Here is a 24,937-nt window from a genome sequence, read left to right on the forward strand (position 1 = left end):
TAAATAAGAGTAAGGAAGCTGTTGTGTTACTTTGCATCTCTTAGGAAACACCATAAATGCATAAATTTGATCCACTTGCCAGAGTCATTGCAGTTTACTTTGAAGTGGTGCAGAAATGCGCGACTGCAGAACGACCTGCCCCACCTTCTTAACGAGCACTTTGCTTTGGCCAGTAGACCTTCTGCAGCCATTGCTGCACATCAGTAAATTTAGCAAAGGACAATTGATTCTCTTGACATTACCTTTCCTTTTAAACTTACTCTTAGATGCTTTTACGCTAGTAACAATTGCTTTTAATTAATAATGACGACTAGCCCTCTAATCAGCTATTCTGTACCTAACAAGTGATTTCGCTAAAGAAACCCAAAACTGAGGTTAAAATAAGAATGGTAGAGGAGGGGACAGAATTTCAGATGCAGACCAAGATCCCATGTTCTTGGGTCACACTGGTGTGTGGCTATTGTTTGAAGGTGCACCAGTCTCTGTGAGACCCCCATCAAGCGTGTTAGCAATCCTGCTTCGGCAGGGGTTACAGCAAAGTGACACATTTAAAGTCACATCTTAGATCTTGAAATCAGGCTTACAGACACCAAAGTCTGAATTTGTTTCCTTGACTTTGTTTTTGCATTCCAAAATGAATGAGGCCACCCTTCACTGCCGAAACGTTATTTCCCAGTGTGAATGATGCAGGAAGTCCTTGAATAAAGCAGTTTTCTTATGACCAGCGTGGTGAGCAAGCTAAGTTTTACACATTCAGGTATATTGAGGAAAGGGATATATTAAACTGTTTATCAAACATTTATTTGGCTCATGTGATAAAATCTTTCTTTCATTTGACAGTTTTTGAATAGAAAATAAAATTTAAACAGGCTGTTCAGCGGAACAGTTTTAAACAAAACTGTCAATTCAGTTTTCAACTTCTAGCCTGCACCTGTGGGACTTTTGAAAACTCTTAATCCTCAGTTCCTTAAAATTTTAAATTAGTTCAATTTGAAAAGGAATGGCTATAGCTTCTTTTGTGGAACATTTCTGTCATTGACGCCGTAGGGAAGCAGTTGACAGCTTTTGAAATTTGCTTTATTTCAGGGTTGGAGTTGCAGAGAAAACTACCCTCGGTGTTGTCCTGTTTCCTGCTTGCACCACGTTACATTGTCACCTCTTTATTGCTTGCAGGCTCTGAGAAACCTGCAGACCCAGCTACTAAGGCTTAGCAGGGTAGGGCCTGTAGAATGGATCCTAACATTGAAACATCTCAACCCTGTGAAATATCAGCATATTCCCATCCAAGTTTCAGCTGCCATTCCAGGCTTTAGGTGAGGGCTCAGAAGGTGGAGGCATTTGCATACTATTCAGGCTATGCATATCATTAGGGCCCCATATCACAGGCTGGTATCAAAGTTGCTAATGCATGACCTGGCCTACACTTAAACTGAATCCCGGACTCTGAAGAGCACTCATGGGGAGGTGCAGTTAAAAGAGTGTCAGTGATTGGAGGCTAATATATGAGCTAAGTTTTGCCCCTTCACTTGTTTGCAAGTGCAGTCTGCATGCCTGTTGTCTCAGATCACTGCAAATCTTGCTTGACCTACTGATCAGGAGCTGGGAGCTGTTGAATCCCACTTAGTCTGACTTGTTACATGTTTGAGTGGAGTTGAGGTTCATTGTTTATGGCGATCTGGCCGGACGAGTGATACCTATACACACAGTTAGTGCACCTCTCATCTACAGGAATAGCTTTTTGGTGATGGGTATAATGTTGGCGGTTTTGACCTGCAGTCCTCAAATAGGTGCTGGTGAAGGTAGAGAATGATGTCCTTTTTTTCAGTGCTTGTGCCTGTGCTAAGAGTGTAATCCATAGTTTTATAGAAGTTTCCCTTTTTATTTGTAGATATAATACTTTGCCAAGCAGAAGAACCTTGAAGAACTCAAGATTAGTCAGCAAGAAAGACGACGTCCACGTCTGCATCATGTGTCTGCGCGCCATCATGAACTATCAGGTGGGCTTGTGCTTCTGATCCTTCAGGAGAATCTGAACTTGGCAGACTCCGGTCTTGTTCTTTTTGGTTTCCTTGTATTATTTCTCTTTGAAGTAAATATGAGGATTTGATGAGATTCTGTTGGAAGAGAAAGGTCTGGTTTATTCTAATGCTCAAGACTTAATTCATTGCCCTCGTATTTGAATTACCTTTAATAATGTCTTTAAAGGGAAGGTGTTTGCCTCCTGCAGTGATACACCTGTCTAGATTGCTTGGTAATTGTTCGTGACTCCCTAAGACAGAGTAAGCCTTTGGTTGTGGGCAGTACCGGGAAACCGAATGAACAGACTCACAGGATAGGTGGTCAGTGGTTCTCAAAGGGTCCTGTGGTGAACAGACTAGAAGTTACAATTACTGGCTGCCAGACCTGGTGGGCCCTAATATTTATAAGAAGCACCTGGAGGATTCTGTTTAACAAGTCAGGTCCCTTCTTCAGGTGATTGTGATGTAGGTTTTCTCCAGTCTGAGAAGCACTAGGAGAGAGCAGCAGTGTGTGGGTTGGATTAATCCTAACAGCAAAGTGGAAGTTAGAGTCTGGAATATCTCGGGTGAACTGACGTGGGCAGAGGTATAATTAGATAGCAAACCAGGGTGAGAATTAGAAGAACATAATTCATATGTAAAAGTAGGATTTGCTTTCCACTTATAAGGAGGCTACAGGTGGATCCAAGAAGAAATGGAAAATAAATTCCTGTGTAAAGGGTCCGTAATTGAGTTCAAACACAACGTAATGGTGCTGAATTGAACTTAAGAAGGGAAACATACATTTATTCTTTTTCAGTCATTTAACATTTCTTTGCACATTGTCAGACCCTGTTCTGGGCAAGGGAATAAAGTGTTAAATAAATACCCTAGGGAGCATACTTTCTGTCGAGGGAGACAGATGGTAGCTAAATTGGTGAACTATGTGGTGTTCCAGGTAATGATGATGGCGAAATGAAAGCTAACATGTAAATACTTCCTACAGGTTTAGCGCTTTAAACCCGTTAATTAGGGTAAATCCCGTCATAGTCCTGTGAGACTGGTGCTATTACTCTCCCCATTTTATTGATGAGAGAACTGAGAGACTAGACAGAGAGGTAATTTGCCCAGGATTATATGGCTAATAAGTGGTGGAGCAGATTTGAACCCATGAAGACTGGCTCCTGAGAGCTATTACTAAGTGCTGTAGAAAAATCATTAAGGAATAGAAATAAGAAATGATGAAAACATGTGTTCTGTTTTAAATAGGCTGCCCAGGAAAGTGTCACCAAGAAGATAACATTTAGTAATAACTTAAATGAGGGAACAGGCTAGGGGGTGTTATTGAAGGAAGACTCCAGGCAGAGAGGAGAGCGAGAGCAAAAGCCTTGAGACAGGAATGAGTCTGATGTTCTCAAGGCACAGAAACGAGGGTAGGTTAGCTGGATCAGAATGAGAAAGAGGGAAAACTAGAAGATGAAACCTGAAGCTTAACAGGGCTTCTTGTTTGTGTAGGGCTTTACAAGCCAGTGTGAAAGGACACTGGCGTCAGTATGAGTGAAAAGCTGTTGAAGGGATCTGAGCAAAAGTGTGAGTTGATCTGACACTTGAATTTGTCATGATCGCTCTGGTTTTGGGGTTGGGAGTAACCTTGGGGGGCAAAGACAACAGGGCGTAGACCATTTAGGAGGCTGTTGCTTGAACTTAGGTGAGTGTCGATGGTGGTGTGGACCAGGATTACAGGAGTAGAGATGACGAGAGGTGGCAACATCCTGGTGTGATTTTGATGGCAAAGGCAGCAGCATTGGCTATGTGGTGAGGGCGGCCCCACGGCGTCTTGTCCTGGCACCTGTTGGATGCAGTTGCTGTCTACAAAGATAGGGAGGGCTGCTGCATGAGCAGGTTTGGGACACATGATTAGAAATTCTTTTTGGAGGATGTTAACTATGAGATGTCCGAGGATATCCAAATAGGGACCTTAAATAGGGGTTTAGACATGCCATCTGGAGTTCAAGGCAGAGGTCTGGCTGGAGATACAAATTTGGGAGTTAATTGATGGGATGTGAAGCCAGGTAAGTGAGTGAGATCAACAGGGGTATGCAGAGAAGCCAAGAAGTCCCAGCTAACCATGGGGTGTTCTGTTTAAATGTCAGAGCAATCAGGAGAAACTAGCTAGGGAGACTTAGAAGTAGGCAGGGGGGTAGATGCCATGGACAGGAAAGGTTTCCAGAAGAGCATGCTCACTGTGTCCAGTGCTGCTGCTCTAAGTCATGTAAGGTGAGAGAGGGTTGACTGTGGGCTCCAGCAAAGGGTGGGACATTGGTGATCCTGGCACATGCAGTTTCCCTGGGGTGACTTTGGGAGAGAACAGGGGGAGAGGAATGGGAGTCTGAGTGTTAGAGTTTTGCTGTAAAAGGTGGCAGAGACATGAGGCAGTAGCTGGACACTGGTAGGAGGGTCAAGCTTTTTGGTGGTGGTTATTGTTACTGAGGGTGAGGTAATTTGCATCATGTCTTCATGTTAATGGCAGTGAATCAGAGAGGGAAAAATAAGATAGGGGAGGGGAGAATTGCTGGAGTATACTCTTGAGTACATGAGAGGGAATGGGGTCGAGGAATCAAGTGAAGGTCTTGACCTTAGATTGGAACATGGGAGAGTTTCTCTTTAGGAAGAGGTGAGGAGCTAATCTGCACATCTGTGTGGGAGAGATTCAGGTGATGGTGGAAGCTGCTGGAAGCTTTTTTCTGCTTATACTTTCTCAGTGTCATTGGACATAAGGTCATGAGGTAAGAGGTAAGTTTGGAGGACAAGGAATAATCCTCAACTCAGCAGAATCAAGAGTGATTCTTGAGCCTGTTATTGAACTTACTTCATTTTATAGAAGGATGAGGTAACATGCCTTGGAGCAGCGCAGGCTTTGCTCAGCTTTGGTCCTGCGGGCCGTGGCACAGAGGAGGGACTGGTACAGTGGTTATTCACAGTGGAGTCCCTCTGAAAGCTTAAAAAGATTGCGATGCTAGGGTCCTGTCTCTTCTGGGTGATTTTAATGAGCAGCCAGGATTGAAAATCACTGGGCAGGAGCCTTTTCACCATTTTAATGAAGAGAAACATGGAGTTCATTCATAAAGAATGGAAATATGGTCCCTTAATAGTAGCATCATTCCTGAAAATTTTCTGGGAAGTATGTTTAGAGAATGATGTACTAGAGACATAAATGCATTTATGATGGTAGAAATTATACTAGGTGGAAACGTCAGGTTTTTGTTTTTAATCAACATTGACACTCCCCTAAGTGGACTCCTAATGCTTTGTTTTCTGCACATTAATTACAGTATGGTTTCAACATGGTCATGTCTCACCCACACGCTGTCAACGAGATTGCACTGAGCTTGAACAACAAGAATCCAAGGTAAGCCTGAGTTGTAATGCACAAGTCTAAATCTAACCAGGGAAAGCAGAGGGCTAGGTAACACTTAAGTTAGAGGTCGGAAACTTTCAAGTGTGACTCTTTGAAGTAAGATTGCCATTAGGCTCCTTGGCTGCATACAGCAGCTAAGTTACAGTCTTACATGTGGCAGAGTTGAGCAACCGACAAGTCCAGCTGTTCATTCTTCTCCTTAAGCTTTCATTCATTTTGAGGCCTACTTCTCAGCATCCTTGCAAATGTAGCAAAATTTGGTGGAGAGCATCAGGCTGCCAGGACGCCAGTACTGATACAGCTTAGCTACACCAGGTATTGCCAAAAGCTAACTAAAACCACAAACCCTTGTCCACACTTCACTTGCAATATTTAGATATGTAGCTTTTGTTACCAAACAAAAAAAGAAACACAAACAAACAAAAATACTTGTGTATGCAGATTTCCCTTTATATTCACTTTTCTCTAAAGACCATATATCATTCACATCACAGATCACTTGCAGAAGCCTGTCTTCATTAGCTCGTTTTAGTTATTCTCGTGTGTTGTTTCACATCCTGGTGAGGCATTCTGCACTTGAAGTGTGTTGTTCTCTTTTATCAGTACCTCTGTATAGAACAGGTATCTGAAAACTGTTAATGCAAGTAAAGAAACCTGGTTATAAATTAGATCCTTTCTGATTTGGAATGCAATGCAAACCGTGAAATCCTGTTTACATGTTGATATTATTATTTCAAACTTCCCTGGATTAAAACTTTTGCATCTTTGTGATTGCTTCCTTAGTTTACTACATTCGTAAGTAGTCGAGCTTCTCTGTGTCCCTGCCCTGCCTCCCAGGGAAGTCATGATTCATTTTCCTTAAGATAATCGCATTGTGGTTATCAGATGGGTCTTTGTTTAGAGGTCAGTAGTAGCTTTTAGTCCAGAAAATGGTGAAATACTGAAATCATCTTATGATGAAGAAACAATGCTGTCCTTGACATTGTGTTAGAAAAACTTGGAATGTATCCCTAGGCTCTCCTTCTAAAAATATTTCAGACGGAGTTTTATTTTCTTTCCTTGAGTCACAGAAAATACCCTTGTATTCGTAGAGCTGAAACCCAGCCCCTTTCAGATCTCCTGCAGAGGAAGAAGAAGGGGTGGGAACTTGCACTGCCATGGGGGATTTTTATGGCCCCATGTGCCAATTAGTAGATTTGAAATGTGGGGCATTAATTTCAATTGATTTTGAACTTTCTTGGCAAATGTTGTATCTCTGACTCTAAAACCAGAGACAATTTTTAAACAGTGGTTTGTTTTCTTGAATATTCCCAAGTTTCCTTTTGTCTTTAGCTCACTAATAAAACCTTTTCAGCCATATTGTAGTAAGTCATCTAATGATGGGACTAAAAGACTAATCTTCCCAGAATTAATTTTCATCAGTGAATAATTAGTAACGTAGCGAGAGGGAACATGCCTTCCGCGTTCGCTACCCTAGATGAATCACGTTATAGAAGTAGGTAAAGGCTTAGATACGTAATTTAGTATACCTATATCTGAGTGAAAGTTTAAAAAACGTACATGGACAAATATTTTATTATTGTATTTATCTTGGAATCAAGGAACAACTGATTCATCTTGTCACCTTCACTGATGTGTGGTTTTCCTTTTCTTCTTGTTTTGACAGAACAAAAGCCCTTGTGTTAGAATTGTTGGCGGCCGTTTGTCTTGTCAGAGGCGGGCATGAAATCATTTTATCAGCATTTGACAACTTTAAGGAGGTAGGAGGATCTTTAGTTTTGAAAAGAATCTTCACACAGCATCTTCTATTTGGACATCTTTGAACAGAATGATTTAATCTTTATTCTTGGGTCTAAGTGGTATAATAGTTAACTTCCTAAGACATCAGTGAGGGAGTACTGAACTTAGTCTAAATAGCTTGAATGGGTGCATTAAACTTTCTTTGGTGTGTCATTTCCAAGAAAAGTTAAAAACTGTTTGCAGTACTCTTTTTCTTTGGAGAACATAGGATAACCAATTTCCTAAAAAAATAAAATATTCTTTATCTTTAAAAAAAAAAAAGAAAACAGGTTTTGTTAAATGTATGTAGTTTTCATTATGGGTGATACTTGAGCATATACCGTGTAAGTTCCATGAACTCTTTCCTCATAGTTATTTCCCTCAAATCATATGTATTATCATTACTTTGCTGGATGCTATGAAAAACTTATCAAATGCACGCAGACACTGATTTTAGCAGTGTGATCCTGTTCTAGGAAAACAATAAACCAATGGACACGCATGGCTGAAAATGGAAATTAAATGACTGCAAAAGAAGAAACAGTTACATATGAACAGTATGACGCCAAGGGTTCTGGCCCAAAGTATGGAGACATCAAAGCTGCATAGCCAGTCTAGCCAGTTTCCCCTAGTGGTGGTGTGCAGCGTTGCATGGCCAGGAGCAGTGCCTGTTAGCTGCCCTAGTGCGTGCCCAGCATCTGAGGCTACTCTCAGTGAGACATGGCAGAAGTAGTTGAAGGTACTTGGAGGTTACCATCGGACTCAGCCATGTTGTGCCTTATTCTGGCAGTCCTATTTGATTCCAGATGCTTCTGGATTAAGACCCACGAGAGATTAAAATCCAGATCAGAGGGACTTCCAAACTCTCTCTCATCTTTCCTGGGGGCCTCTGGAGTAGAACCCAGCTAGTACGTATTGAGGACCCACTATATAGGTCAGGGGCTGTGCCAGAAACACACAGGAAATCATTGGACTCTATAAGAATATCTGTGAGACAAATACTAATATCTCCTCTTATAGAAGAATAGACTAAATTCCAGATATATTGTTTGCCACAGTCATATAGCCACATACGGGACAGAGCCAGGGTCAGGATTTGGTGCTCCTTATTCTGAACTTCGTTTCAGGTGGTCTTGGGGCCCAGTTCTGTGTGAATCTCCTGAGGGAAAGCATGAGTTAGACAGGACTTTGGAGCGCCACTCCCCCAGCCCTGCCTCCCGTGAACATATCACGCAGCATATCTTTTTCATACTAGAAGCACTTACTACACAGTTGTCAGTGGCCCTTGTTATAATATGAACTGTAGAACAAGCATCTGATTATGCTGTGGGTCCAGTTATGTCTGGAAGTTATAATTGCATAGAATCAGTGGTAATTAAAGTCAGTCAGTCGTGAGATGAATGTTAATTTTCTTTTGTCGTAGGTAAACTAGAGTGTTTTTCTCATGTGTATAGGTACACAAATACTTGGAGAAGTGAGTTTTGTCTAGCTGGTGTTAGCGCTGTGTGTGACTTAGGCATTTCGGGCGAGTGCAGTGTGTACTTAGTTAAAAAATCTAACTGGCTCGTCGTGATAAGAACTAATTAATTTTGACTTTGAATTTTTAGAGCTTTAACTAAAATCTTCCTCATTTCTGTAATTGCTTATGAGTAATAGTGGGTGTTTAAGTTCTGATTCTCCTCAGGCAGGAATTTGCATCTGGGAAAAACTCTACCACGTGGGAGAAGGGACCAGCACACAGCTGGTTCTGTGTGTGTGACAGGCCTGCACTGACCTTGGGCTGTGGGGACCGTGTGGACAGACCTGGCAGAGGGACTGTTCCCACGGCCATGTGCATGAGGGCAGGGCGGCCCTGAGGAATGGTGTTCTCATGGACGGGCCTCAAGGGCATCGACCTGTTTACCTGTTCAGTCTTAGGGTGGAAAAGTGTTTTTGTAAAAAAATGTAACGCCACTCACAGCCCAGAGTCTTTCAAACCCCTGTCTTTTTTCTTTTTCTCTCATCTTTATGTGAGTAGATCTAATTTTTCTTGAGCATCACAGTGAAGGGTGTATTCTTTAATCTTTTAGCCAAAATGTCATTGGAATCTTTTGGGTTTAGGGTGGTTTGGGAACCAGCTGTTCCTGATTAGGGAAAGTTGTCCTATGATCTCAGATGCCTGTGCAAATAGGGTTTTGGTCAGTGAGTAATACCTATTGAGCTGCCGCTGGCAGAGAGAGTACCATTCCAGGTACCAAGATACCAGGCAGTAGGGCCAAAGAGCAGTCTGCCCGCAAGAAGATTGTTTTTGAAGCCTTTTATTCCATTTAGTAAATTAAGATTCCATCCATCTCCTTAAGAAGGATGGAAGGGTAATTCCTGTTTGTGCAGTGGAGAGTGGGGTATGGTGGTTGTGGGGCTCCATATCAGCCATGAGCATTTATTTTTTGCATAAAGTAGTATGCATTGGAGTAGCCGGACCCTTTGGGCTTTGGTCACTGGTAAAGCACAGCCGAGCACACTGCTGTGACATGCCTCGGCTGCTGGAAAAAAAGACCACGCATGTTGTATACATTAGCAGGATCCCCCTGCCCATTTCTTCAGCAAATAAATCTGTTCTGTCCTATTTGACCACCACTCTTTAATTCAGATATAAATTGAAGGAAGGTATCTTTTACCTCTTGATAGATTTATATCTATGATTACATAATTCTCATATTTCAGTTAATACTCAGAATCCCAGCAACTTTGGCTTTCTTATACTTTTTTTCTTTTTGCAAAGAATCTTGCTGCATGTCTTATATCCGAAGTACATGTTTTAGGAAAATAGAGAGCGCTTCCAATTTAATGATATCTGATGGTGGTAAGAACATTAAACCAAGGACTTACTTTCAGTGGTCTAGGGGTTGGGGCCTAAGACTGAGTGAGCACCTCAATGTATATGATTGTAAATGAGTTCTAATTACATAAATTCTGATGGCAAACTTGTACAACCATGGTTTATGACATAACTGACAATGTGAGTATAGTAGTGAGCAGACGAAAACTAAACTTGTAAATCAACCATTATTCTCCTTGAATTCTGTGGTCTTAAAAAATGTTTTTTCCAGCACTAGCCAGTGGCTCAGTTAGTTGGAGCACAGTCCTATACACCAAAATGTGGGTTTGATTCCCAGTCAGGGCACACACCTAGGTGGTGGGTTCAGTCCCCTAGTTGGGGTGTACAACTGATTGATGTTTCTCACATCAATGTCTGTCTCTCTCTCCCCCTTCCTCTCCCTCTAAAAATCAATAAACATATCCTTGGGTGTGAGGATTTAAAAAATTGTCTTTTCAATTGGAATCAATGCATCTGGTTTTGACGTTGAAACACATCTTTATGAAAATCTATGGTCCTGAGATGAGGACAAGGAGTCATGTTTTTTCTTACTGGCTGACTTAGCCATGTGGAGGGACATCTTCCCACCTTCCCTAAATTGATACTTTTTTAGTCGCATGGCAACTAGATATTTTTGAGCGTTTGGTCTACCAGACAGAAGAAAAAGCCATTTGGAAATAAAGGTAATTCTTTTGGCATTTGCATTAGTTCAGGGTCTGGTTTGCAAGAAGCAGAAACTGACTCCACCATGCAGAGGAAGGGTTGACTGGAAGGTTGTTGAGAAGTGCACAGAGTGGACAAGGAGCCTCAAGAGACAGGCCTGGAAAATGGGAAGGTGCTCCTAAAACGTGACTCTCACGCTGCGCCCTCGCAGCCTAGCCACCATAAACTCTATTTGGGGGTCTGGTCATACTTCTGTCTCAAATAGCATGGGCCATAGCTAGCAATTTTCTGGGTCATAAAACTGTACTTACTGGTTAAGGACATCAGCTAGCCCCACTAGAGGGTCATAAACACTGTATTTAATGCAGTTTCCTTAGGAACCTTCTCCTAGACCTGATCTCCTCAATTTTTCTTGGACTTCCTACTTTTTTCCAGTGTGTTCTTTGATATATCTGAAGTTGCCTTTATGAGTCTCCAAAACTGGCACCACTCCCCCTCCCCCAGAAAAAAAGCGCTCCCATTTGAAATCAAAGGGAAAAAGTACCGAGGCCCCGTAGACTCGGCAACAGAATAGCCTTGGCAACAGAATAGCCTCCTATGACAGTAATAAAACCCTCTGAGGGCTTTGAGCTACCAGCTCCCCCAGGCTGCTGGGAGGTGCACCTGGAATTCATCAGGATTCCAGATCGATTATAACTGTGTTCTCATCTGCTTCCAACATGACAGCATCTGGCTTTAACAAATCAGTCTGAGGCCTGAGTTGGGTTATTAAAGGCCCAACTCCTTCCCACGTTTGGCCTGCTGGTACAGATAGATGGGGCCTTGTGAATGAGTCACTCAAGGCCACCAGCTCTCTTGTGCGGGACACTCTTGGCAGTATCCATTATTTTCCCTCTTGCTAGAAGGCTTCCTAAGAAAGCTGATGCGGTTTAGCTCCTGGGCATCTGAAAGCACTTGTATGCTACACATTATTAAGTTGATTTAAGAAAGCCTGTCAAGTTTTATTTACAGTGGACCAAATTGGGCAGGAAGGAGAGCAGACATTTTGGTGTCCTTCCAGCATCCCTCTGAGTTTATCCCCATCTAATCCAACCTCTTGAACGTTTGCAGGTGTAAGATTATAAATCCAGCACAAGACCGTCCGATAATTCCTTCAGTGGTAAAATTTTTAACATGGAGAGAAGGGTACTTTTTTTTTTTAGTTTCATTGAACTATGAGCAGTGTATCAAACCTCAGACTATGGGAGCTGCAGTTCTAGAGCCTGTGTGTATGTCACCATATCAGACCAGAATTAGAGTAAACTGATTCACTAAGACTCTGCTGTTGCCAGTCCCTCTTCCTAGGATCAGGAAGCAAAGTCACAGGAATGATTTTTCTGGACTGTTTATTAACTGTTGCTGTTATGGTTTGTGCATAATAAATAACCCCAAACTTAGTTTTATTCGACTCATACACTCTGTGGGTCAGGAAGTCATGCTGGGCAGGGCAGAGGTGATTGTCCTGTTCCAACATGCCGAGGGCCTCATCAGGGGAGATCTGATTGACTAGAGGCAGGACTTCATTCAAAGGCTTCCCCACTCCTCTTTCTAGTTTCTAGGCTGTGATGATTCAAAAGCTCATTGGAGCCTGTCAGCTGCGGGGCCTCCACGTAGAACTCCGTGTGGCTGGAGCTTCTCATAGCCGATAGCTGGCTTCCCAGAGGTGTGAACAGGAAAGAGCATCGGGACAGCAGGCATTTAGAGGGACAGAGGTCGCAACATGTCTTCTGAGCTAGTCTCAGAAGTCGTTGCTGTCACTTCCGCTGTATTCTGTTGGTTACAAGTGACTCACTAAGGTCAACCCAGATGCAAAGGGGAAGGTTATGACCTCACTTCTTGATGGTGGAGTGTAAGGGTAGGAGAGACTGCTGTGGTTATTTTTGGAAAATACAATTCACCTCAGTAACTTTTGGAGAAACACTACTATATCTCTAGTTGTTCCTCTGTTTTCTTTCTCTTCTTCACTCTTGGTTTCTCCTCAGGACCGAAAGCTTTATAAACTTTTTCATTGGAGGTAGAAAGAAATGGTTCCTACTTCCTTTGAGCCAGTGTACTATGGGCAAACTATTTTGAGAGCTTTTCTAGAGGAGAAAGGAGCTGTTTACATAGGATTCCAGATCCCCTGGTAATGAACTAGTTACTTCTTTAGCAACTGTGTCTTTACTGTCTAATAAGGAAGTTATGAAGCATGATCCAAGACCAGCCATTCTTATGGAAAAGCAGCTTGGGTGGCTTGTAAGTTGGGTGAGGTGGAGTCTCTGGGGATCTCCAAGGTGGGTCAAAAAGTGTTAGCCAGGTTGATGGACTCTTAGATACCTCTATAGTCTGTGGGTCCTGTGGGAAGAGGACCCAGAAAAGGGACACTGGCCTCTGCTTGCCTTGATGCCAGACACCTCAGCCTTCCCCTGCATGCTACTGGTGCCCCTCAAGCCACCACCCCATACCCAGAGCCCAGAGGGAGTGAGTCTGAGTAGGTGAGTCAGTGTAAGGGTTCTTTAAGAGGAACTGCTTGGGGCTCCAGAAGTTTCTTCCATCAACTCAATCCCTGCAGGTTTTTGCAGCCAGAAGTTGTGAGGATTCATCTTCCTGGCACTGGAACCCTGGGCTGGGAGGGCAGGTGTGGGGCTTGGACTCCACGCTCCCAGGATGTCCATCCTAAATTTTTATCTACCATATGTGGGTGAGGGACCAGCCTGTTCCATGTCTTCTCCTGCCTGCTAGTCTGGATGGATGAGGTTTCTTTAATTCCATAGTTGTCAGACTTCCATTCAAGTCAATATCTGTAAATCCTGAGTGATGGTTGTTCTGTTTTTCAGTTGTAATTTTGCTGTGGTTGTGCGAAGAGGCGAGCCATGTCTGCCTACGCTGCCATCTTAACCGGAAGTCTTGTGATGTCATTTTAGTGCAACTCACTACAGCTTCTTGGACCTTAGTTTACCTGAATCTGCAGTCTTAAAGGGAGCAGGGTCTGGGAAGAGAAAAGGTGTGCCAGGGATTTAGGGGCAGTTCAGGAAAAAACCTCACTGCTTATTCCAGAGTCTTCATATTGCTATGTAGCCTAAGGGTAGCAGAGAGCAGCAGGAGCGATGTATTCCCCAGTCTTCTCCAGGCATTGGCTGTTTAAATAGACTCTCTTGGTGGGTAAAAAAATGGCTGTTATATTTTGCTCCCAAAGTCAGTTGGCAGTGAGTTCACCATGAGGTCACTTTGACAGAGCAGGGTGTGGTCAGAGTCTGCGATTTGCTTCAGAAATTTTGCCATTCATATTTCTCATTCCTTGGGCCTTTCCTTTCACTGACAGTTACTGGCTCCCTCAGCTGCTGTATTCATTCACTTGTAACGTCTTCAGGACTTTCCTTTGATGTGGGCCGGGGGGAGCTTAAAAATAAGAAAAGATAGGAAAGAGGAAGTGCAAGAGGACAGTGGGAGCTGGGACAGACGAGATTCTTGTGGTAACTGGCGGACATTTGTAGAGAATGCCTTGCTTTCAACCTGACTTTAATTAGACCCTCCCTTTTCTCCACAAGTCTGAGTGCAATTTTTTACAACAGGGAGCCTATTTTTTTCTATTTATTTGCTCCAGCCACTTAAAAAAAACAGGGTGTTGCTTCCTTGTTATTTTTACTCATGTAAAAATGCCATTTCTAAAACATTTGCCAACTGTAAGGCAGTTGGCATATGTGTCCTTATTTCATATTTTGGGAAGATGGCAATGAAAGATATCGATAAAAAGTTGAGTGCTGTGTGTTGCTTTAAGACCCTTTGGAATCTGAAACAGGCTGGCACAGGCCACTAAACATGGACCTTTCCCTTGGGAAGTGTTTCCCCGACAATAAGATGCTGGTATGGTTGTAAGGTGCATAAGGGCGGTGGTGCGAAGTGCACACTGTGAGTTGCTACGGAACTGGAGTCAGAACTCTTACAGCTTCGGCAATATCATCACCAACTCCCAAAATCATTAGAATAATGGGAGTTTTCCGTTCCCAGTCGGGATTCAGCAGCCATTCTGGAATTTATTCCTGCAGAGCAGTGTTAAAGGTCTCTTTTAGGGTCACCTGGGTTTCTTTTTCCTGTAGGAAAGCACTGCTTCCCTGTTCTCTTCCTCCCCCGCACTCCTCCTGAATTGAATAGTAAGGATCATTTTTAGAAGTCAGTATCTTGGGATGTAAGTATACTTTAGTGTTCTTTATTTGTTCATTTTTAAGTAAAAATAGAAATCATTGTTTGAAAATGTCAAATAATTATGGATTATAGGTTATTTTAGTGGTCATTAAGTCAAGTGCTAAGCAGTGGCCTAGCCCCAGACCCTGGGCTTTATTAACCATCTTATTAAGTAAGCGTCTAGGTTCAAATAGGAAAATGCTTATGCTAGATATGTTAACCAGGAAGAAAAGATAAATCATATATATGTCATGTGTACATATGTGTGTGTGAATATATATTATATGTGTGTACATATTTTGAGTAACAGCATAAAGTTGTACTTTGGCATAATAACAAGCACTGAAGGGAGACAAATGAAAGGGTTTGAAGTGGCAGAGTTGCTTCTATTTTGTGTGTGTGTTTATTTCTGCTGCATGTAGTGTTTAGGGAGTAACATTATGTCTCACATGGCTGAATGTCCCCACTGTGTGGAGTTAGATTTTTCCTTCTAGTAGCATGTCATATGACTAGCTTCCTCTCGTCTTTTCTAAAGATGCCCAGTTATCTTTGTGTAACGTGTCTCCAGAAATAAAGGCACTGAGCATTACTACCTTTTCTCCAGACCTAATTAACAAAATCAAAATTCTTTAGAACTTCTAAGGAGTGGTTGAGAAAATACATTTCTTACCGTGGAAAAAGCACTGTTCTAAGACCAGGAGAGTTTGACAGAAAATAAAAGGCATGATTTTTGGCCCCCAAAAGTTTCTATCTTCTTGAGAAAGACAGGACTGACTTTAATACATACTTACTTAAGGACCAAATGTCTGCTAAGCCTAACAATAAGAAGACAGTAACTCAAAACTTTAAGAATTGTGCTTATGTTTATGTTTTTATTCCCTATTATAATTTAAACTAAAGTTTTAGGTGTTATTGCCAATGAATATGCTTGTTGAGCTTGATTTCCTGTTTGAGTCAGGTTCAGATTTTATTTGAATTTTAAATACTTATAAAACATAAGCACATTTTTATTTATTTGGGCTTTGTAGTCAATACATAAGGGTTTGTTTGGTTGGTTTATTTTAAACTAGAAAACAATCATCTTCAGAAAGAAAACATGAGCAGAGTTCATGAATCTATTTTACTTTAGGTTTTAAACATTAGCCAGTGAAGTTGTTATGGCATGTGTACAGAAAAGGCTTAAACATACATAGAAATAGTGAGGACACCGTTACTGCTTGCTCAGTGTCAATAGGGTAGTGTGTATTCCTTCAGTTCTGAGATGCACCCTATGAAGTGGGGATGAGGAGAGAGAAGTTCAGAGTAAAGAGGCCTACTGACATAATTAGTCAGTGGCAACCCTGGGATTTTTACACAGACCTGTTTACCTCCAAGGCTCATCATCTACCTCATATAACACATTATCACACACCAAACACTTTCTACACATGCTCATACTCTCCTTCAATTTTCTGCCAAAAAGCAGACCAGTTGGAGCAGTTATAGATTGGGTAGATTATTGGAGTGTTTGAAGTTACTAGTAAAATTCAGGACAAAGTGTGCTGCTTTTTAAGGCCCAAAGAGAAAGGATAGGTCTTGAGCAACATTATGAAAGAAGGAAGAGACGCGATGTGGTTGGTGGAGGGAAGTCTGGGGACAGAAGAAGAGATTGGCATGAAATCTGTCTCAGAGCAGGTAAGTCAGAATAAATGTGCTGGCTGGTGAGGGAAAACATCCGACTGGGACCCGTGTTCAGAAGCAAGCATGGCAGGCGGCAAGCATGATGCCGCTGCTGAGAAAGTTAATAGTGGGGAGATTCGAAACCTGTGATGAAACAGTCTCAACCAGAAGATAGATAAAAGGAGGAGGGAAACCCTGTCCGGGTAACTCAGTTGGTTAGAGCATTGTCCCAAAAAGCCAAGGTTGTGGGTTCGATGCCCAGTCAGGGCACATAAAGACTCAACCAGTGAATATATAAATAAGTGGAACAACAAGTCGATGTGTCCGTCTGTCTGTCTGTCTCTCTCTTTCTCACTCTAAGAGGGGAAAGAAAAAGGCAAAGGGAAGTAACTAGTAAAGTACTTTGCAGTTTATAAAGCACCTTTATATCTATTCCATTTGATTCTGTGGAAATCTAAGATAGACACTTTATGTAATTACAGTACATTTATGCTCTGCGTAAAATACGTTAGAGGAAAGAGTTGTTGGAGTTTAGAAGATAGCTATTTCAGGTCTGAAATGACTGGGCCCTAGACCAAGTTTGTGGCCATGACAGTGGATGTGAATTCACAAACTTGAAGAAAAGTCAGCAAGAATTGGGACAATCTACTGAATATGGGGACTGACATGAGAGGAGAATGAGAATCTATTCGATTAGTATACATTTAATTAGAAGGAAAGTAGCACAACCCTGATGAGCAAATATGAGAATTTTCTCAGGTGAAGGAAATAAGCTTTGCTTTTATTGAATTCATATGTTTTTAGTGATGGTGAAATACCTAACATCAGATTTTTAGTTCTGAAGACCTGAATGAGAGAACAGGCTTAAACAGAGGTGATTAGTGAGTGTGTGTGTGTGTGCGCGCGCGCGTGTGTGATTCAAATAGAAAAGGGGATTTTAACTAAGAAGATGAACTCACAGGGCACCAGTCTAGAAGAAGAGTAAGGAGGCCTGGCTAGAATGGGCTAGAAGGACGCTCGGAAGGGACTAGCACAGAACACAAAGGAAAGTCAAGAGCATGAGAGGATACCAGGAGGGTCTGGTGTCTTGTGTACAAGTTCCTGCTTTAGGTGGTGAGTTAGACAAATGGTCTCTCTATGTCTATTCCAAGTCTACAGTTTTATGTTGCTGTATAAGATTTTGTTTACACATGCCTGTGTGCATGCCATGTTTTAGGCATATGTATTCAAATAGTTACATCTGAAAAGAGTTAAGTGCTTCTTTGGCTGCAGCTATAAAAACCAGGTACCTATATAATAGAGTGATAGGTATAAAAATTTACAAACAAGGACAAAAAGTAACGTGTCCAAGGCTAGTTGGTAGGGTAGTAACAAGTTTAAAATGACAGTAGATCACTGTGATTTTAGACTGCATTGTGACTTTAGTTCCTAGTTCTATTTTATAACTGTCCAGAAATGGCCGTATCGTCTCTAAACCCAAGTCTCGTTTTAAAAATCTTCAGTGTGCCAAAGGAGCTTGCTGCCTCCACAACTAGAAAGTGCTGGGCACACTGTCGGGACCTGCCACTAGTAAGGGCCTTCCTGTGAAAGTGTCCCTGGCTTGAGCAATGTTTGAAAGACTGAGTTACCGAGTTGTTATTTGGGTTGTTCACTTCCCAGCTCCTCCATCAGACCCACACCCCAGACCCTGGTCTGGTCACTGCAGTTCAGCGCCATTCTTTCTCCCTTCGCCACGGTGGTGCCTGTGGCTCCGGCCCAGCTCTTTCATTCTATATCTCAATCTGCCACAGGTATACAGTCATACTTAGTTTTCACTCACAATGGTTGATGGAAGTACACAGGAGGAGAAAATGGCTCAGCAGCTCCCAATTATGGTCAACAGTCACTGTCGGTCACCCTTCATCACACTGTTGAGCTCCGACAGAACTTCCCCCCGCAGCTCTGCGTCACTGGAGAGTGGAAATGGCCAGTCGTGGTAACATGAGCTATGGCTCTGTTTTGTTTGAGCGGTGTGGTTTTGGCGGTGGAAAACTAGGGCCCGTTTCCCACCAGTAGATGTACGAGCAACACTTGTGGTACCCCAGATTTACTGGTACACCACTAAGAACAACACTGAATTTTTCGTTTTGAAGTATTTTCCAGGAATAGGTGTAAAACTAGGAGACAGTGTACTCTATGTGGTAGGTATAGAGGATGTGTTTAGTCCCTTGGTAAAAGATAATCATCTTTGTGTTGTTTGTGTGTGTGTTCTTGGTTTATGATATTAAGGGGGTCAGGCATTCCAGGATATGTCTGTTTATTTGGGTGAATTCACTGAGTCTGATTCTTCCTGAATTTTGAGAAACACATATAATGTAGACCACATGGGAGCGAACTGTTTCTGTATTTCTCTCATATTTTTGCTTGGAGTCTAACATTCACTTAGCTTTAAGAAAAGAATATCTAGCCTTATAATGAGCTTCCCTGTGACTGAGGTGGGCACATCCCAGAGACAGCCAGAGAGCAGTTAGGGACTGCTCCTTTCCAAGCTGGTTAAATGCCAAGGATTGTCCTTGGTCTTGTTACACATAAGAACAGAAGGGGGGTCTTTTTTTTCCTACCCTGTAAATTGTTAGAGGGCTTCTTTCTGTGTAGGGAAACCTGGTCTGTCTCTGAATGGTGTGACTTCGTCTTGGTGGAGAGACGGCATATATAGTTGGTCTTTATATGGTGTGCTTGACTCCCCAAAGATCTTCCAAGAAATTTTACTAGTGGAAATCCATTTATTTGCTTCTCACATTTTGGGTTTTAAGAATTTGTCATCTTTGTAAGATAAAGAGGGGGTTAATCTAGTAGTTCTCAAACCTTTGGCCTCAGAACCCCTTTATACACTCTTGAAAATTACTGAGGGCCCCCCCACAAAGATTTTGTTTATGCAGGTTATGTATTGTTGTTTACCATAGTAGAAATTAAAGCAAAATTTTGATAAGTTTATTTTGTTAACAGTAACACAATAAACTCATTGTACGTTAATGTTAACTGTTTATATAAAAATTATCTGTTTTCTGAAACTAAAATTAAAAAAATCAGTGAGAATAGTGCCTTAGTCATCTTGGGCTGGCATAACAAAACACCATGCCCCGTGTGGTTTAAATAATGGAAATTTATTTTCTCGGGCATGGAGGCTGGTGGTTGGGTTCTCTTCCGGGCCTGCAGGTGGCTGCCTTCTCACTGCGTGCTCAGAAGGCCTCCCCCTGTGTGTGTGTGTGTGTGTAGAGATCCCTCATTCTCCTCTTTTTCTTTTTTGTTGAATTTATTGGGGTGACATTGGTTAATAAAAGTATATAGGTCTCAGGGGCCTTCTTTCTCTTCTTAAAAGCCTGTCAATCTCATTAGATAAGAACCCAACCCTTATGACCTCATTTAGCCTTAATTACTTCCTAAAAGCCCTATTTCCAAATGGGCTTAAAATTGTGAATACACAATTCAGTCCATAACAGTGACATTGTGTTATATTTTTATACATATTTTAAAGTCTAGCTTAACAGAAGATAGCTGCGTGCTCATAGCTCATAGCTCCTTCTGCATTCAGTCACTTGTGTTGCTTTGGCTGAAGTGATTGAAGGAAGTCCAGCTCCACACAAGTACATAACTGGAAAGGAAGTATTTTAACAGTATTTTCAGGTAATAGTGGATATTCTTTTTGATACTATACTATACAAATGCAGGACAGGTAATACTTTCTTAAAGATTAGTTGCAAAGTGGAATTTGAAACCCTATTAGTGAACTTCTTGTATTCTGCTAGCAGAGCCACCTGGCGAGGGCTGTATTCTGGAACACTAATATTATTTGCCTACCTTGCATCTTGAATGAATGCATAATTTTATAACATGCAGTGATCACTTGGAAAATATTGATTTGCCAAACTGTCCAGATATTCTAAATATTGATACATTTTATAATGCAATATTTTTAAAAAGTTTATTTATTATTACCACCAATGTCATCAGATTAATCTTTTAATATAGCCAAGCTGTCAAGCTCATAGTGGATACAAATTTTCTAAAAATCTCATTTTTGCCAGAAAGCTCACTTTTTGTCATTGGAAACAAATTATTGTCAACAGTTTTCCTCAAAGAAGAATGCTCACTTCATTTTTTTAAGAAAACAGTTGCCAAATATATATACATATAAAAATGAAGGTCTGTCAGGGAAAAATCCAGCTATTGTTAATATAACAAGAATGGTTTGTGTGACATCAATGTAATTTGGCAGCTAAGGAAAGTGGATTGGAATGCACATGTGTGAACAATGATGACTTCATTATACTAGTCAGTAGGGTGATAGATGCCATTGAGTGAGCATGTGTACTGTGTGGCTGTCACATTCACAATGACTGAACAAGTAGAACAATGAATCTGCATCACATGTTGCATTAAGCTTGAACATTCCTCTGTGGAAACTATTGGGATGATTCAGAAGGCCACAGCTGTGGGGAACTGGTGATTGGCAGCTTCATCACGACAACGTGCCCGCTCATGCATCACGTCTCGTGCAGAGTTGTTTGCTGAAACATCGAATCACCCAGGTGACTTAGCCCTGCTACAGCCCAGATTTGGTGCCCTGCGACTTCTGGATTTTCCCCAAACTCAAATCACCTTTGAAAGGGGAGAGATTCAGACTGTTGATGAGATTCAGGAAAATATGATGGGACAGCTGATGACGACTGGGAGAACTGTGTGAGGTCCCAAGGTGCCTACTTTGAAGGGCACTGAGGCGTTATTGTCCTATGTACACTGTTTCTTGTACCTTGTACCTTCTTAATAAATGCCTCTCTTTCACAGGACATGGCTGGGTACTTTCTGGACAATCCTTGTATGTGTAAATAACTGTAATTTGCCAGTCATTCTTTTAAATAGGTGTGAAAAAGTGGCTAGTTCATCTGGCAACTAGAATAATCACAGAAGTGCTTGTCCTCTGACAACATATGTTAATACGCTGCAGAAGTGCTTCATGCTTCCCATCATAGAATATGAAAATGCATATTCAAGGGTGGTTGATACCCTTGAATTTTTATTACGTCATCAAAGGTATTCTTGAGTGAAACTGGCTTTTTTTTAAACTGGGAATGCACGGCTATGATGAATACAGCGATCGGTCACTGGTGTAATTTGGTGTCACTGCCTTGATTTGTGCTAAGACGTCAGCAATTTCATTCGTCCACCATTGCTTTTGTTCCACCAATACAAGTGTCAGCTCGGTGAAATAGTCTGGCAACATCTAAGTGTTATTGTCAAAACAGTTTTGACCTCACAAGTTCTGTACAAGGGCCTCAGGGGCCCACTGTGTTCGCAGACCGCACTTTCAGAACTGCTGCCCAAATTCATTGTCCGCTGTCGTCTTGGCCTGGGAGGAAGTGGTTATGTGTAGCTCAGAACAAGGCCCTCCTGATTAAGACCCAGAATTTGAGCAGAGCACAGGAGAGAGGAGAGGAGATGTGAACTGAGAGGAGAGAACCATGGCACAAAGTTCAGGCATTTTTCTGTTTGTGGAACGATCTTTACAAAGAGTCCTTGCCTTCAAGGGCTCTGAATTCATAGCACGTCTTTGTTCAGTTTATTTTGATTTGTTGTGATTCAGGATGATGTGAGCATGGGTTGACATCTGTCCCCTGAGCAGGACCCCAGTTCTGTTGGTGAAAATGCCACAGGTTGTAAACAACTCCTACCATGTGCTATTGCTATGGGTTAGTGAACATGTGATGGCCACCATAAATGTGTCATTGTGTCCCGTCTCTTGCTTTGCTTGACCATATTGAGTTTGTTCAAAGGATGAAGCCATGAGGAGAAATGAATGAAATAAAGGCCTTCTAAGTTTGAGGGATCTGACTATAAGCTGTCTCAGAGATACCTGAAGGCCTGAGTTATTTCGTTCTGTGCTAGCTGTTGAAATAACTGTCTCCCATTGAAATTAAGAACAAACTGACAGTAACCAGAGGGGGTTGGGGATGGAAATAACAAGGGAAAGAAGGGAAATGGCCGTGAATAAACATGTATAAAGGACGCGTGGACAAAGCCGAAGGGGAGTAGGATTGAGGGTGGGAGGTGGGGGTGGGTGGGGCAGGGGAAAGTGGTGGTGGGAAAATGGAGACAACTGTATTTGAACATTAATAAAAAAATGATTAAAAAAATAAAAGTAAATAAATGTCTCCACTGAAGAACTAGAAGGTACTTTGACTTTCCTGTAGGAATGGAAGCCTGAAAGAATCTGTATGTGTCCTTACTAATGACCAAGAGATATGAGTCTTACATCGAGGCCAAAGAGATTAAAGTCATATATTAGGGATATTTCTGAAGGGTGTCATTTATGAAGAATTGTATTTTGGAGCTGTATTCTCTAGAATTTAATGAAGGTCATCTTTTTTCTTTTAAGGGAGTTATAAAAATGTATTTCTCATTTAAGGTGTGGTGTGTCAACAGGTCATCCTTTGGGGATTTCATAGCCTTTTGCTTCTACATCAGGATTCCTTGTTCAGTACAGGAAAATATGTGCACAGAAAGTAAAACAGTCATCTGGATGCTTCGTGCGCCTGGTGCCAAACATCTGGATATTTGGAAACATCTGGAAAAGTGACTGGTATTTTCAAAGGGTGTTTAACATTATGTGGATGAAACCTCTGGCTCATAATCAGATAACCAATCCAAGATTGATATAAATACTTTACTAATTTATGAGGAAGGAGGGTTGAATTGTAAGTTGTAGAATACACTCAGTTGTTTAGCTCTCATTACCTTTTATTTCAGTGGAGTGAGTTAAGGGCGTTCTGTCGTAGAATGCTTCCATTTGATGAACATTTCCACCGTCAAATCCCAAGGAGACAGCAGAACCAGCAACAGGTTGGAGTGATCTGCTCCTGTCACGGGAGCCGTTTCGTTTCAGATCATGAAACAGCTAGTCCCCCCGGGGAAGAAGATAATAGGCCCTGGACAACCTCGGAACACCTCCGCAGGGTGATTGTGGGCCAGCTGTCGTGGCGTCAGGAGCCCTCAGACTGCTGGTGCTCTCGATAGAGGCTAAACGATGCTCTTCGCCCAGGACTCACTGTGAAATAACTGTTTACTTCATGCAGCTCTGAAAAGAAAACAGAACTTTTATTCCTGGGCAGCCCCCCGAGAAGGGCAGTCTAATCAGTCATAATAGACTGTGCCTCTAAAACGGCGCCTTCCTGCAGGGAGCCCTGCGGATCACAGGGGCCTATTGTGAGAAGAGAAAAAGAAGGTATTGAGGCAGGCGCCAGGCAACAGGGCAAGGAGGAAACACTTAAGCAAGGGGCCTTTTAATTTTTATATAACCAACCCAGAAGCATATATTATAGCCCCCTCCTAAGAGTCAGGCCTCAGGCTGGCTGCAGACTTTGTGTGGTGTCCTGGGACCTATTGCTGGGGGAAGCCAAAGACAGTGACTGACCTTGAAGGGGGACAGGGAAGCGGCTGAAGGCCGGCAGCCTGTTGTTCATTTCAACATCTGGCTAGCAAGATAGTACTCTCTATTTATTACAAGGCTTTTGTAAAACCATCTTGTCTCTACTTTTAGCCTTTAGGGAAACCACCTCCCAACCGCTGCCCACCTTTAGAGATGCTTTAAATGACCATTCCTTTGGCATCTGGGGCCCCAGATTTATTTAAAGGGTTTGGGACAGAGTTCAGAAATGTCCTTCACAGATGTTAGAGAATAGAGTTGAGCTGTTTTTTTTGGCAGAAGCTGTGCTTTTGCTCTAGTCTTGCCTGAAGTGAAAATGTATCTTGCTTTGTCCTGGGCGGGGCCCACTTTATCTGGACAGGGCAGGGTTTATCTGCTGTGCGGGGACCAGCAAGCCAGATGCTGTGAGTTAGCACTTTGGCTTTGTGTTCGGTGCAGAGGGCCTGCATCGCCAAGTGCATCTCTCTCAACTCGATTTGTGTAGAGCTGCTAGGCCTGGCAGTTTGGGAGTATCGTGTTATATTGCCAGGCCTAGATTAGAACTTTAGAGTTTCAAGATACAGAGTGAGGGAATTTTTTCAAGCTTTTATTAGCAATGGAAACCTTCAATGAAACTTTCTTTTTCCAAGAGAAATCTCACTAGGAAACTCATGTAATCAAGCAGAGCTGGATAAATGAGTATAGAAGTCCCAAGAACCTTTCTTACTTGTGCTTTTCCTCTCCCTGCCAAGCCCTCATTCTTGGAACTTCCAAAGCGTTCCTCTGTAACCCGAATGGCTTCCTAGAGCAGGCCATGAAAACTGAGGATATAATCTCAGGCTCTCAAATTAAGGGATGTGAAACCGAAGCCCAGGGAGGTTCCCTGAGTTACCCAGGATCACTGTGGGGTAGTGGCAGAGCCATGA

The 24,937-nt window shown here is 42.2% G+C and overlaps 1 protein-coding gene across 5 annotated transcripts in view; it reads left to right on the top strand.

Annotated features, from left to right (window-relative positions):
* The window catches only part of FMNL2 (formin like 2), a 297,278-nt gene that overhangs the window by 230,957 nt on the left and 41,384 nt on the right, over positions 1-24,937 (top strand). For all 5 annotated transcript variants that reach the window (XM_024579927.3, XM_024579929.3, XM_024579926.3 and 2 more), the window contains 3 exons: positions 1,889-1,997; positions 5,330-5,406; positions 7,082-7,175. In XM_024579927.3, the coding sequence (XP_024435695.2) occupies positions 1,889-1,997; positions 5,330-5,406; positions 7,082-7,175 (280 nt within the window). The remainder of the gene's footprint in view (positions 1-1,888; positions 1,998-5,329; positions 5,407-7,081; positions 7,176-24,937) is intronic.

The sequence above is a fragment of the Desmodus rotundus genome, chromosome 2 (genome assembly GCF_022682495.2).
Source record: "Desmodus rotundus isolate HL8 chromosome 2, HLdesRot8A.1, whole genome shotgun sequence".
Classification (NCBI taxonomy): Eukaryota; Metazoa; Chordata; class Mammalia; order Chiroptera; family Phyllostomidae; genus Desmodus; species Desmodus rotundus.